This window comes from Lactuca sativa, chromosome 4 (genome assembly GCF_002870075.4).
Source record: "Lactuca sativa cultivar Salinas chromosome 4, Lsat_Salinas_v11, whole genome shotgun sequence".
Lineage (NCBI taxonomy): Eukaryota > Viridiplantae > Streptophyta > Magnoliopsida > Asterales > Asteraceae > Lactuca > Lactuca sativa.
In genome coordinates this window covers 195074781-195087316 of record NC_056626.2, presented here as the reverse complement: position 1 = coordinate 195087316, position 12536 = coordinate 195074781, and the positions used below count along the sequence as shown (strand labels likewise).

Below are 12536 nucleotides of genomic sequence, written 5' to 3'. Positions count from 1 at the left end.
CCAAGTAAAACATGTATAAATCGTTCATCTAGAATAGATATTAGGAACACAAATAATAGGCACATATAACATGTATTTATATTAAATAATTCATATTTATGTGTAAGATGAAAGTAACTATGAACTCATTTGTTAAAGTGACGATTCAAAATTCGGACAGTGCTCCGCTTCTAGCAACTGTCTTTTTCTTTGACGTAACCTAGTGTCATTATCACTAAGTTTTAGTCTAATATTTAATATAACTAATTATTAGTCTAGATTCATCATTAACTCAAAGTTTACTTCAGGATCTATCAAGTAAGGAACAACCAGGTAGGATCATATCGTAGTTAGGGTCCGTTTGGTATACGAAGTATAATGTTTGGAAATCCCACTTTAAGTACCTCACTAAATCCACCTTAGACATCATCCTTGTAAGTAGATCAATCATTATAACGACTTGGAATCACCAATAAATCTTATTTATAGGTTCATAATAACGACAATGAACTTAAACATAAGTTATACTTAAAGTAAAGTAATCTTAACTTAACTTACAGGTGGTTTAGCGAGAAACCGAACTCTGTGTGGGCAAAACTTCAAAGCTGAAAGCTCTACCTCTCATGGATTTCTGGCACTCGGGCCTTTGCTACTAACACCTAGGAGGTTCTAGGGGAAGGCATAGAGGCTTTGGGGGTGTTTGGGAGAGAGTTGGTTGAAGACGTGTGAGATTTTGAGTGAAAAACGAGCTTTATTTATAGGATAGGAATTTCATGTATGTGGGGCGTACTAGAACACTACATGGGGTGTACTGAAGTAGATTGGGCGTATGCATGCTACGTGTCGTGATCTCATACCAAGCCGTGGTGAAGAAGGTGTGACCTAGATCTTGCCACGTGTCGATTTTTGGTTAATAAGAAAATTAATTATCTACTAAAATCCGTAACTTTCGCATACAAACTCCGTTTTTTACGTTCTTTATGTCCACACATAGGTATCGTTGTGATCTACAACTTTTGTTTAGACTTCGTCGGTTAGTTTTGATTTATTTTTAAAGTTATATTTTAAAAGGATTAGATAGTTAAAATCCGTTAAAAATTCATAACTTTGTCATTCGACGTCAGTTTTTTACTATCTTTATATCTTTGAGCTCCTATTAATGAGATATTCAATTCTCATTTTAGTTGTGTCGGCTAAAAATGGTTCGATCTAAAATTCGATTTCCGAGATGTGTACTGCTATACTGAATCTTACAAAAATCATAACTTCCTCTAACGAAGTCAGATTTGGATGTTCTCTATATGCACGATCTCAGTTTTACGTCTACTACGACTTTTGTTTAGGTCGCTAAGGCTAAAAAGTATTTTATCAAAAAATTTATTTTTATGATATATGGAGCTGTATTGGTTTAATCGCAAAATTTCGACGACTTATAATTTGTTCGTTATAAGTCGGATTTCAACGTTCTTTATATGTACGAAATCCTTGTGACATATACTATAACTTTAGTTAAGATTATTTATTCTAAATAATCTTCTATCAAAAAGTCATTTTTAACGCTTATTATCTCTAAATTGACTAGCTTGAATCTGCGGGCGTTACAATTTGCTTTACTGAAATCATTACCTGATTGAATTCTTAACTCATCACTCACAAATAAATCTTTCCATATCTAAAATTTTCTTGGACCATAAGATCCAATATTTTCTTTGTTTTAACCACTTTGCTGAAGCTCTGAGTTGCCACGTGATGGAACCTTGTCCCTGATAAGACCTTGCTTCTGCTTCACGGATGAACTCTTCTTGGTTGCCTGGTTATCACTGCAAGATCACAGAGAACAAGGGCCGTCAGCCGCTTTCCGGGAGGGGCTCCCGGAAGAACGCTCCGACGGTCAAGTTAGGGGATGATTTAGGGTTTGTGTATGCGTTCTCCAGAAGGGCCAGAGAACTTACCTCGCTGGTCTGAGAATGCATCCTTTTATACCTAGTGCTCCTGCCTGGTCCGTACCAGACAGGATCGCTTTTGGGGAGACAGGATCAGAGGCGCTGATTGGTGGGTCGTGCGCCTTCAACCGCTAGAGCGCTCTCATTGGCTCCGACGGTAATGCTCTGATCCTACTGTTTGTCTCCTGACCGTACCTTTTGTCTTGGAGCAAGGAGCATCACTTGGCGGGCGCGAGCCTTCCTCTTGGGCGTTTTGCTCCCGGGGGCGCTAGCGGGCGCTGAGCCTGCTGGGCTGGGCTTGGCTGGTGTGCCCGACTCTAGGGCTTGGACGCGGCTCTGCTGTGCTGCCCTAGGCACACCATCAAGTCCCCCGGTCCAGTAGCCGTAGCATTGCAGTGCTAGTTACGGCGTTCTGGACTTAATTGTCTAAAAAGTCTTAAGTTCTTGAAATTCGGCTCCTTTTGAAGCGGAGAAAAGGTGAAATCTAATAAGAACTTTTTTTCATAACTTACTTGGAAAATGAAACTTTGATTGACGCATGTTTGTTTTTCTCTATCCGCCACTCCGTTTTTAATGGCGACGTGACTGCTGGCAGTTACGTCATTACGTCAGACATTTAAATGTCCTGCCTCTTCCCCTTCTTTAAGGGGGTATTTGCACAGTTTATTTCACTTCATCTGTTCCTTCCTTTCTCTTCGTGCTCATCCTTCTTTCCCTTTCATGGATAACCTTCCCGGAATCATCCCTTCTGCTGCCGAGTATCGACAATTGGAGGCCACGTATGGCTTATCTTCCTTAGAAGGTGTGTAATTTCCCTCTCCTGGCTCTAGCATCTCTTCGCCTCCCCCTGGCAAAATTGGGGTTTTCCTGAAAACCCTGGACGCCGGTATACGATTTCCCCTAACGGAATTTTAGGAGGAAGTCCTTCAAAAGGATGGTTGTAGTCTTCAGATGTTGACCCCCAATGCTGTCAACAAAGTGGTTGCCTTCGAGATGATCTGTAGGGCAAACGGGTACCTTCCCGACTACTTTGTCTTCAAGTTCTTCTTTCGATTCTGCATCACCGGAGACAAATGTACCTTCTCAGTCCGGCGAGGGGGACACGCCTTAGTTCCTGATGGGCGTACCCCCAAGAACTGGCAGGATAAGTGGTTATGGGTGAATCAGGAGCTGGTTCGAAGTGGCCGCTAGCGTGCCAATGCATTCACTGATACCATTCCTAAGCTTTTCCCCCAGAACCAGGGTGTTGCCGATTATCTGAAGAGTGTGCAGGTATCCGCCGAGGATTACTCTGAGGCGCTTCTTTTTGGGGTGGGGATGAGTCCTTCTTGGAGGCGGCGTGGCAAGATAGCGGTGTTCTTCTCCATCGTTGATGGTCAGTGTAGTATCTTCCCCCTTTTCTTTTCTTGTTTCTCCTTATTGCTTCCGTGTTTTTAATATTTCCATTCTTCTTTCCCCCAGGCACTGAGTCTTCTTTGTCTATGGATGAGGTGTTGTGTAAGCGCTATCGGGGCAAACTGGAGTTTCGTCAGGTAGACCTGGTCGATGGCCTTCCCCCTCCTCGCCGGGCAGACCGGCTTGCTCTGACCACTACTCCTCCTGTTCCTCCAGTAAGCTCATCGGCGTCTAAGGAGGATCCGCTGCATGCTCGCCCCATCTCCTCTGTCATGCCCCTGGGCGGCGTTCCCTCTTCCTCCCTGGAAGATAGTGAAGATAGCAAAGAAGGTATCATTGCTGATGTTTGGCGGATGCAGGCGAAACGGAAAGCTATGCAAGCCATGGGCGAGCCGGTTACTGGTGCTCCCCCTGCCACCAAGAGAGTGCATACTAGGCGCAACTTTTCTCGCCTGCTGAGTTCGATGAGTTCCACACCAGTGAGTTCCACATCCACTGGCGTGGTTGTGATTCCCGATGATGATGCGCAACAGTATGAGGGAATCAACTGGGTGACTGAACAGCTTGTTATTTCAGATTTTTCTTCCATTCCTTCTCCGACTATTCCGTTTGTTCACTCCAAGCTTTCCCCGGCGAAGGGCTTTGGCCCCCATGGGTCGGTTACAGTTTCCAAAGATGGTGGCCCTGGTGATGGTGCTTCTGCGTCTACGGTTTTTGTGCCATCCTGGGATCTTTGCAACGATTCTTGTCTTTCTGTGCGTGCCAATGCTTTGGAATTCTCTTTCCACGCCTTCCCTCCAGTTGCAGTTGAGGATATGGAGGCGATGGGTAATCCTGCCCTTGCTCACAATATGGCTTACGCTACTGCATAGGCCATGTTTTATCTTGTTGCAGGTTCTTGGCATATCCATACCCTTGGAGAGGTGGAGGCCACACATGCCACCTGTGGATAGCGTGTGGCTAGTTTGGAGAATCGTCTGAGTGAGCTTGGTGATGATCTTCGTTCTTCTGAGAAGAAATGTGAGTTGCTAGCATCCGAGAAGAACATTCTTGACGAGGCTAAGGTTGTATTGGAAACCAATGTTGACTCTCTCACACAAATAAATGAAGGTTTAATGATCCAGGTTGAAAGTATTGAGCGTGATGCTGTCGATCGCGACAAGCTTGTATCGTCACTACAGTCAGATGTGGACGCTGCTCGGCGAGACTTGGATTGGTTGTTGCACGTCGGTGTTGTTCATATTGTTGATGAATTGATAAAGCACCCTGACTTTACCAGCGCCATCAGTCTTATCCGCCATGCTGCGTACATGGCTGGGGTTGAGTCTGTTCAGAAGACTTCATGTGGCAGTGGGAGTGGGGAGGCGGTTGTTGGTGCGTCGTCTGTTGGTCCCGTGGTTAGTATAAATGATGCTCTTTTTTCCTTCGCTAGTATGGTTCATGCAAGCCTGTTAGGTTTGGGGGAGGTGGGTATTGAAGGTTTGCGGGAGTTATGCTCATTTGTTGGTTCAGAGGGTATGCCTGAGAGTATTGTGGGTCATGAGATGGTGTTGGTGATGGGTGCTGACATGGAAGGTGATGGTAAGGATCATGGGTCTGGTGGTGGTGGTGAACGTGATTTTGGGGCGAGTTTTGGTGATGGCAATGTTAGTGAAGTAGTTGTGGATGATGGAGAAGGTGATGGTGGGGTGGTTGGGGAAAATGTTGGAAAGAGTGTTGGGGAGGAGGCTGTGGTAGGTGAGAAGGATGTTCGTGGGGATGGTCTGGAGTCGTAAGGTTTCTCTCTTTCTGTTAGTTTAGTATGTGATGTTTTGCCATGTAATGTTTGAACTTCTAAAATAGTATTTCACTTTCCTGGATGTATATTTTGCCAGTTTTAGGCATTATCTATTGTTTACTTGTTTTGTTTTGTGTTTGGCTTGCTCGTTTACTGCGCACTATTCAGGATATACAACGCCTTGATCTGCCGGGCAGTTTGCTTTGCCCTTGCTACCATTGACACACTAAGTGTCCATATTGGACGCACTTAGCATCCATGATCGGATTTCGCATGTAATCATTCAATCATTAGACTAATACGCTAAGTATATAAAAATCAGCAATTGCATTATCATTTCATTAACCGCAGGTTTTTTGAATACACTAAGTGTTGAACTCATGACGCTTAGCATGGTATTTTTTAAATACACTAAGTATTGGACTCATGTCTCTTAGCATGGAATTATATATACACTAAGTATTGAACTCATGTCTCTTAGCATGGAATTTTAAATACACTAAGTATCAGGTTCATGTCTCTTAGCATGGAATTTTAAATACACTAAGTATTGAACTCATGTCTCTTAGCATGAACAAATATACTCTAAGTATTCGGGGTGCGATACACTCAATGAGACATCAACCAACTGGGGTTGCCTCCCTTTCCTTCCTTTCCTTGACTTAGAAAAAAATATTTCTTTAAGTTCCTAGCATTCCATGTTCTTGGAATGGGCCTTCCATCCATTGTCTCTAACACGTATGCACCGTTCCTATTTGCCTCCGTGACTCTGTATGGGCCTTCCCATGTTAGGCCCAACTTTCCTTGATGTTGGGCTCGGCTTGCCTCGTTTTTCCTCAAAACATATTTGCCGACTTTGAAGGCCTTCTCCTTTACCCTTTGGTTGTAATATCTTTTCTGTTGCATGTTTATACACGGCTTGGCGTACACCCGATTCTTCACGCTTCTCCTCTAGGATATATAGGTTTATCTTTAGGTCTTTTATGTCGCTTTCCTCATCCTTGTTGGCCACCCTCAGTGTGTTCACTGCCACCTCCATGGGAAGCATGGCTTCGGTTCCATACGTCAAGCTGAAAGGGGTTTCCTTTGTGCTTTTCCATGGTGTAGTTTTGTATGACCACAACACCATTGGTATCTCTTCTGCCCCATTCCCCTTTGCTTTTCCTAACCTCTTCTTAATTCCATTGACAATGGTTTGGTTGGACACCTCCGTTTGGCCGTTCGCTTGAGGGTGTGCCACCGATGTGAAGTGTTGGCTTATCCCTTTGGCGGTGCACCATTCTCTGAACGGGTTCTCAGCAAACTGCAAGCCATTGTCGCTGATGAGAACCTTAGGTGTTCCGAATCTTGTCATGATGTTTTTCCATACGAATTTTATCATGTGCCTCCTAGATATGCACGCCAGAGGCTCAACTTCTATCCACTTTGTGAAGTTGTCCACATCTACCACCATATACTTTAGTTTCCCTAGTGCTTCTGGGAATGGACCCACTATATCTATGCCCCACTGGTAGAAAGGCCATGGGCTGGATATGTTGCTTAGCGGGGCCGAGGGGTTCGCCTGGACTGGGGCGTAAGACTGACACTCCCCACATTTCCTGGTTACTTCTATCGCATCCTGTTGTATTGTTGGCCAGTATACCCCCATTCGTAACACCTTGCCTGTCAAGGCCCTCGCCCCTTCGTATGCACCCACCTGTCCTGAGTGTGCCTCCTGCAATATCTCTCCCCTTGGCCTAATCCACACATGTTAACCATGGAGACGTGAACCCCTTCTTGTACAATTCTCCATTCACCATTGCGTATGAAGGCACTTTTATATGTATTTTCCTGGCCTCATCATGATCGTCCGACAACACTCCTCTTTGAAGTTATTCCCGAAACGGTGTCATCCATGTGGGCCCTGTGGGGGTTAGGGTGTTCACTTGCTGCTCATCTATACTCCTTTCTCGAAGTACCTATACTAAAACTTTCTTTGATAGGTGGTCGAAGCATGTGGATGCCAGCTTACTCAAAGCGTCTGCTCTCTTCTTTTTGCTTCTGGGTATCTGCTTGATTGTAAACCGGCCGAATGATCCTACCAGTTGTTTCACCATCTTTACATATTTTCCCATTCTTTGATCTCTTACCTCGAAACTTCCATTGACTTGGTTTGCTGCTAACCTCGAGTCGGTTAAGGCTGTTACAGCTTTCGCACCCATCTGCTTGGCTAACCGTAATCCTGCAAGAAGTGCTTCGTACTCCGCCTCGTTGTTTGACGTATGGAAGTCGAAGCGGAGGGCATAGGTTACCTCCTCTCCTTCTGGGCTAGTCAGGATCAGCCCCGCCCCCGAGCCTTCCCTGCTGGATGCTCCATCCGTATACAAGGTCCATGAACCATGGTCAGCTGGGGCCCCTTCAACTACCCACACCTTCTCTTTCGCCGGGTTCCCTCCGTCTGGGATCTCCAGTAAGAAGTCAGCCAGCGCCTGCCCTTTGATGCTTGTTCTTGGGAGGCAGTTTATGTCGTGTTCTCCCAGCTCAATTGCCCACTTGGCCAGCCGGCCTGATGTCTCCGGCTTGAGCATGATCTGTTTAATGGGGTAGCTCGTGAGTACCTCGATTTGATGTGCCTGGAAGTATCGCCTTAGTCGTCTCGCGGCGTAGATGAGTGCTAATACCAACTTTTCCAGTGTGGGATAGTTGTGTTCTGGTCCTTGCAACGCTCTACTAACAAAGTACACCGGCCTCTGTTCCCCCTCCCTTTTTACAGCCAATACCGAGGATATCGCTTCGCCTGATGTTGAAAGATACACTTGTAATGTTTCTCCAGGGATAGGGGTGGCCAGAGTTGGCAACTCGTGTAGCGCTTCCTTGATTTTCTGGAGCACCTTTTCTGCCTCATTCATCCACTGGAAATTGTTCTTCTCGATGCACCCCTTTAAGGTATGGAACAATGGCATGGCCTTGTCAGCGGATTTCGAAATGAACCTGCTTAGAGCTGTAAGCTTCCCGTTCAGACCCTGTGCATCTCGGAGGGAGTTTGGGGTTGGCGTCTCAATGAACTCGTCGACCTTGGTCGGGCTGGGCTGGACGCCTTGTCTGGTGACGTAGTATCCCAGGAATTGCCCCTCTTCCACTCCAAACGTGCACTTGGCTGGGTTTAGCTTCATCTTGACCGCTTCTAATGTCTGGAAAGTTACCTCAATGTCTTGTAGCATCTTTTCCTCATTCGGGCTCTTAATTACCATACCGTCTACGTACACCTCGATGTTCCTTCCAGTTTGCTTAGCGAATATCAAGTCAACTAGACGTTGATATGTTGCCCCTGCGTTCTTTAATCCGAAAGGCATCTTAGTGTAGCAGAAAGTGTCATGGTCTGTATAGAAGGCTGTTTTTTCTTCGTCTTCCTTGCTCATCAAAATCTGGTGATACCCTTTATATGCGTCCAAAAAACATTTCAGCTTAAATCCCTATAGCGATTCTACTTTCTGATCGATCTCCGGGAGCAGGTAGCAATCCTTAGGGCATGCCTTGTTTAGATCGGAAAAGTCTATGCACATACACCACGATCCATCCTGTTTGCGAACCAGAACTGGGTTCGCAATCCACGTCGGGAATATTTCCTCCCTCAATATCCCGGCCTCCGTTACCTTAGTCACTTCTGCATTAATCGCCCTATTACGGTCTCCCCCATTGACCCTATTCTTTTGCTTAACTTCTTTTACCCCTGGCCTGATCATCAGTCTATGTTCGATGAACTTCCTTTCTACTCCCACCATGTCTGTAGGAGTCCATGCGAACACATGTTTGTAGCGTTTGAGCAAGTCGACCAACGCTCTTCTCGTGTGATTTGGGAGGTCACATCCAACGCTAACCGACTAATCAGGGTATCTTTCATTGATTACTTCCTTCCCCTTTATGGGACTGGCCCTGGGGTCTTTTGGACCCTTTGGTTATTTCTGCTGGCTTCATGACTGTATAGCATTGCAATTCTTTGGGCGGAGTGGCCAGTATCGTGGCTTCGCCTTTCGGTGTGTCGAATTTCATGATCCCATGCATGGTTGATGGTACCGCCCCTAGCTTCAAGAGGGATGTCCTTCCTAGGATGATATTGTGTTCTACTGAATGTTGGATGACCATGAAGTCTATTAGGGCAGTTTTCTTTCGCTACTTGTCATGGCTAGTGATTGTCAGGGGGAGATGGATTGTGCCCAGCGGCCACAAGCTATGGCCGGTGAATCCCACCAGCCTACCAGTCGTAGGTCGCAAGTTGTCTTTCCAGCGATCCGGGAGGAACCGGAAACAATGCTCATAGATGATGTCTGCTAAACTCCCGGTGTCGACATAGACCCTATGGATAGTCACGTCTCTGATAGATGCTTGTATTATCAACGGGTTGTCACCTTTCCAACCATCCGGCCGGGGATCCTGAACGGAGAACGTGAGCACGCGTGCTGAAGGTTTAACGATCGCTTGCACTCCCTGTTGTTCCTCCCTACTTCTTTTGTTGCGTATCATGAATATCTCCTTGGTCTGAACCCCTACGCGGGATGGGCCCTTGGCATTCTCAGCATCAAACTTGGCGCGCAGGCTTCGCGCCACCTCCACCAGATCTCCTTTGAGTTGTTTCTCCTCCATCTCCTTCTTTAGTACCGAACAGTTAACCGTATCATGCGTCTTACTTTTGTGGTATTCACAGTACCGACTCTTGGGCGACTTGGCCGACTACTGTTTCTCAGACACCGCGTACACTTCTGAGCGGCGACCCCGTCTGTCGTCTTTAACAAATGGTCGAAAACGCATCGGTGGTCTTCTTGCCTGGCCATAGTGTCTTCCTCCCCCTCGGAAGTCTGTATGACTCGGGTGGTGATGCCTGGTCGTCATGGCATTCAAGTAGGCTTGCTTGGCTGCTTCACCATCCTCCTTCCGTAGATATCGCTCTACCCTTTCTTTCAACTCGGCTCATGTTAAGGGCTTCTTTCCCATGAGTTTTTGTGACAAAGGGCCTGGAATGAGTCCCCATGTGAAGGCAACGAATATAAGGCCTTCGTCATGCCCTGGTACATCCAACGTGGCATTTGTGAATCTTGTAAAGTATTCTCGCACAGTTTCCCCCTCTCTTTGTTTACAGCCTATAATGGAATGAGAGTCCCCCTTGTATTTGCGTAACTGCATGAAGTTGGTGAGGAAAAGGTACTTGATTTGAGCAAAGTTTGAAATGCTGCCCGGTTGTAACGTTTTGAACCACGTGCCAGCGTTGCCATCGAGTGTCGTCGGGAAGTATGTGCACCAGAACTTCTCGTTAAGCTTTAGCGACATCATCGTCCATTCATATATGTCAATGTGATTGTCTGGGTCGGTGGTTCCATTGTACGTTTTGAGTGTCGGGAGCTTTGCGGTATTTGGTATTTCATAATCCAACAGCTCTTTGACGAACGGAGACGTTATGCTTCGGGAAAAACCATCCTGGCCTGGGATAGTCGACGTCCCCTGCTGGTATTGGGAGTTCATACCATGCGGCGGTGACGTAAGGTAGCCCGGACTTGGTCCATAAAAGGGGTATGGCTGGAATGGTAACTGGTGGGGATAACTAGTGGAGAAAGGGTGTATGGATGTAGCGGGGTTGATCATTACCGACTGTTGCAGGCTGTTGTTGGCAGGGATAGTTGGTCCGGTCCATGTATCGGCCGTCGGGTAAATGGGTGGTGAGTTGTTCATCATGGTTTGCGCCAATGGTGGTAATAGGGTTGCGAAACTCTGTCCACCCGTCATCTGAAATGGCGATGGTGTTGCAAACAATGGCGAAGTGTTGAAAATGTGGCTCGACGGGGGTGTTGTCGAGTGGATTGCTCGTGCCTGTTGCAGCGGAGGCGTGAAGAACGGCGGCATCTGAAGCTGTGTAAATGGAAGTAGCTCCACCGGAGTTGTTCCTTGCTGAGGAAATGACGGTTGTGAAACGTTTCCGGCGGCTGTTGTAGAACTTCCTTTGCCCAAAACGGCCCTGTTGGTCGCTGTAGGCGGTGGTGTTTCTGTTGGGTTTTGAGCATTCTAACACTCCTATGGTGTACATGCAACCTTATAAACCTTGGATCTATGTTTTCTCTATAATACATGCAAATAAGAACTTTCCAAGGCTTTAATCCTAACTAGCATATTATGAAGTTCTTATACTACAAAGTACTAGTTAAATGACATACCTTTTGATGTAGCTTGATGTCTTCAAGCTTTAAGAGCTTAGCCCCAATAGTATGGAAGCCTCAAATGGAATCACAAATCACCAAAACACCTTGGAAGACTTTAGAGAATATGGATACTTGGTTCTCTCTAGTGAAATTGGCTAGCCCTTCTTAGTGTACCACACTAGTGCCAATTTCACCAACCAAGGACATCTTTATATAGTGTGGAGGATTAGGGTTAAACCCTAATACCCATGACCTTTCATTTCCTAGGATCCATGGGTTAAACACTCCATGGAGTATCCATGAAAGCTTAGCCCAACCTAAATGAACTTGGCCCATTCCATATATATAAGAGTTCATATTTAATTAGTTCCTTTTGATCACTTAATTAATTATAAATTAATTCTTGATCAATACTAATTAAATAATATGATTCCATATTAATATATTAGAACTTATAATATATTAATATTAATCATAAACATACTATTCTCAAAAGATTATCCATATAAATTGTGTCCGTGAAGTGCAACCCAAATGGACCATGCCGAGTCGGGTCAAATACATACCAAATATAGTTATGGACTTAGACATTAATCCAACAGTCTCCCACTTGGATAAGTCTAAAACTATTATTGCGTATGACTTCAAACCTAACTGGCAATCGTAGCTCTTAAAGCCACTGTCGAACTCTGATCTTGTCAACGAACTTGTCCATTAGATAAGGGATCATATATTCCTCCATTCTAGATATCATATGGATTGAGACATGGATTATAATCATTCTCTCTGTCCATTTGTTGTTTCCCGATTTCCGATTTATGACGACTGACTAATTGAACAAATCAAATCAGTCCTGGCCCGGCCGAGCACTTCCATTTGTCATCATCAAATCATCGAGGGGCCCACAGATATCGCTTTTATCCCGAAGGTAAAAGGAATGGATAAACTTCGACTCATATGGCTTGTTCTACTACTTGTTGAATCATCCACAAAGACACGTTTTATAGCACCGAGTTACCAAATGCGTTTTCGTGCAATCAATGTACTATCAACTCATAGTAACAACTCATATCTCTAGGTTTGAAGAATATAAGATATTATCGTCTCATGATCACTCGTGATAAAATCCATGAAGTGATTCCAATAAGCGCGGGTTGAATCCAATACTCAGAACTTATGAGCACTCATGAGTGTTGTAGCCCTTTGTCCAACACCTTAGACCTCTACAAGCCAACCCATGACAGTCTTAATTCATATCTACTTCCACCATATGACTGA

At 45.3% G+C, this 12536-nt stretch overlaps 1 protein-coding gene across 1 annotated transcript; it reads right to left on the bottom strand.

The window, feature by feature from the left end:
• Positions 1–10038: 10038 nt before the first annotated feature.
• LOC128133566 (uncharacterized) lies at positions 10039–10395 on the bottom strand. Its single transcript, XM_052771056.1, has one exon. It carries the CDS (start codon positions 10393–10395, stop codon positions 10039–10041), a length of 357 nt encoding a protein of 118 aa, XP_052627016.1.
• Between the last annotated feature and the right edge of the window lie 2141 nt (positions 10396–12536).

Excerpts from the sequence above, each read along its gene's own strand:
- LOC128133566 (XM_052771056.1), bottom strand. The coding sequence starts at position 10,395 with ATGTCGCTAAAGCTTAACGAGAAGTTCTGGTGCACATACTTCCCGACG.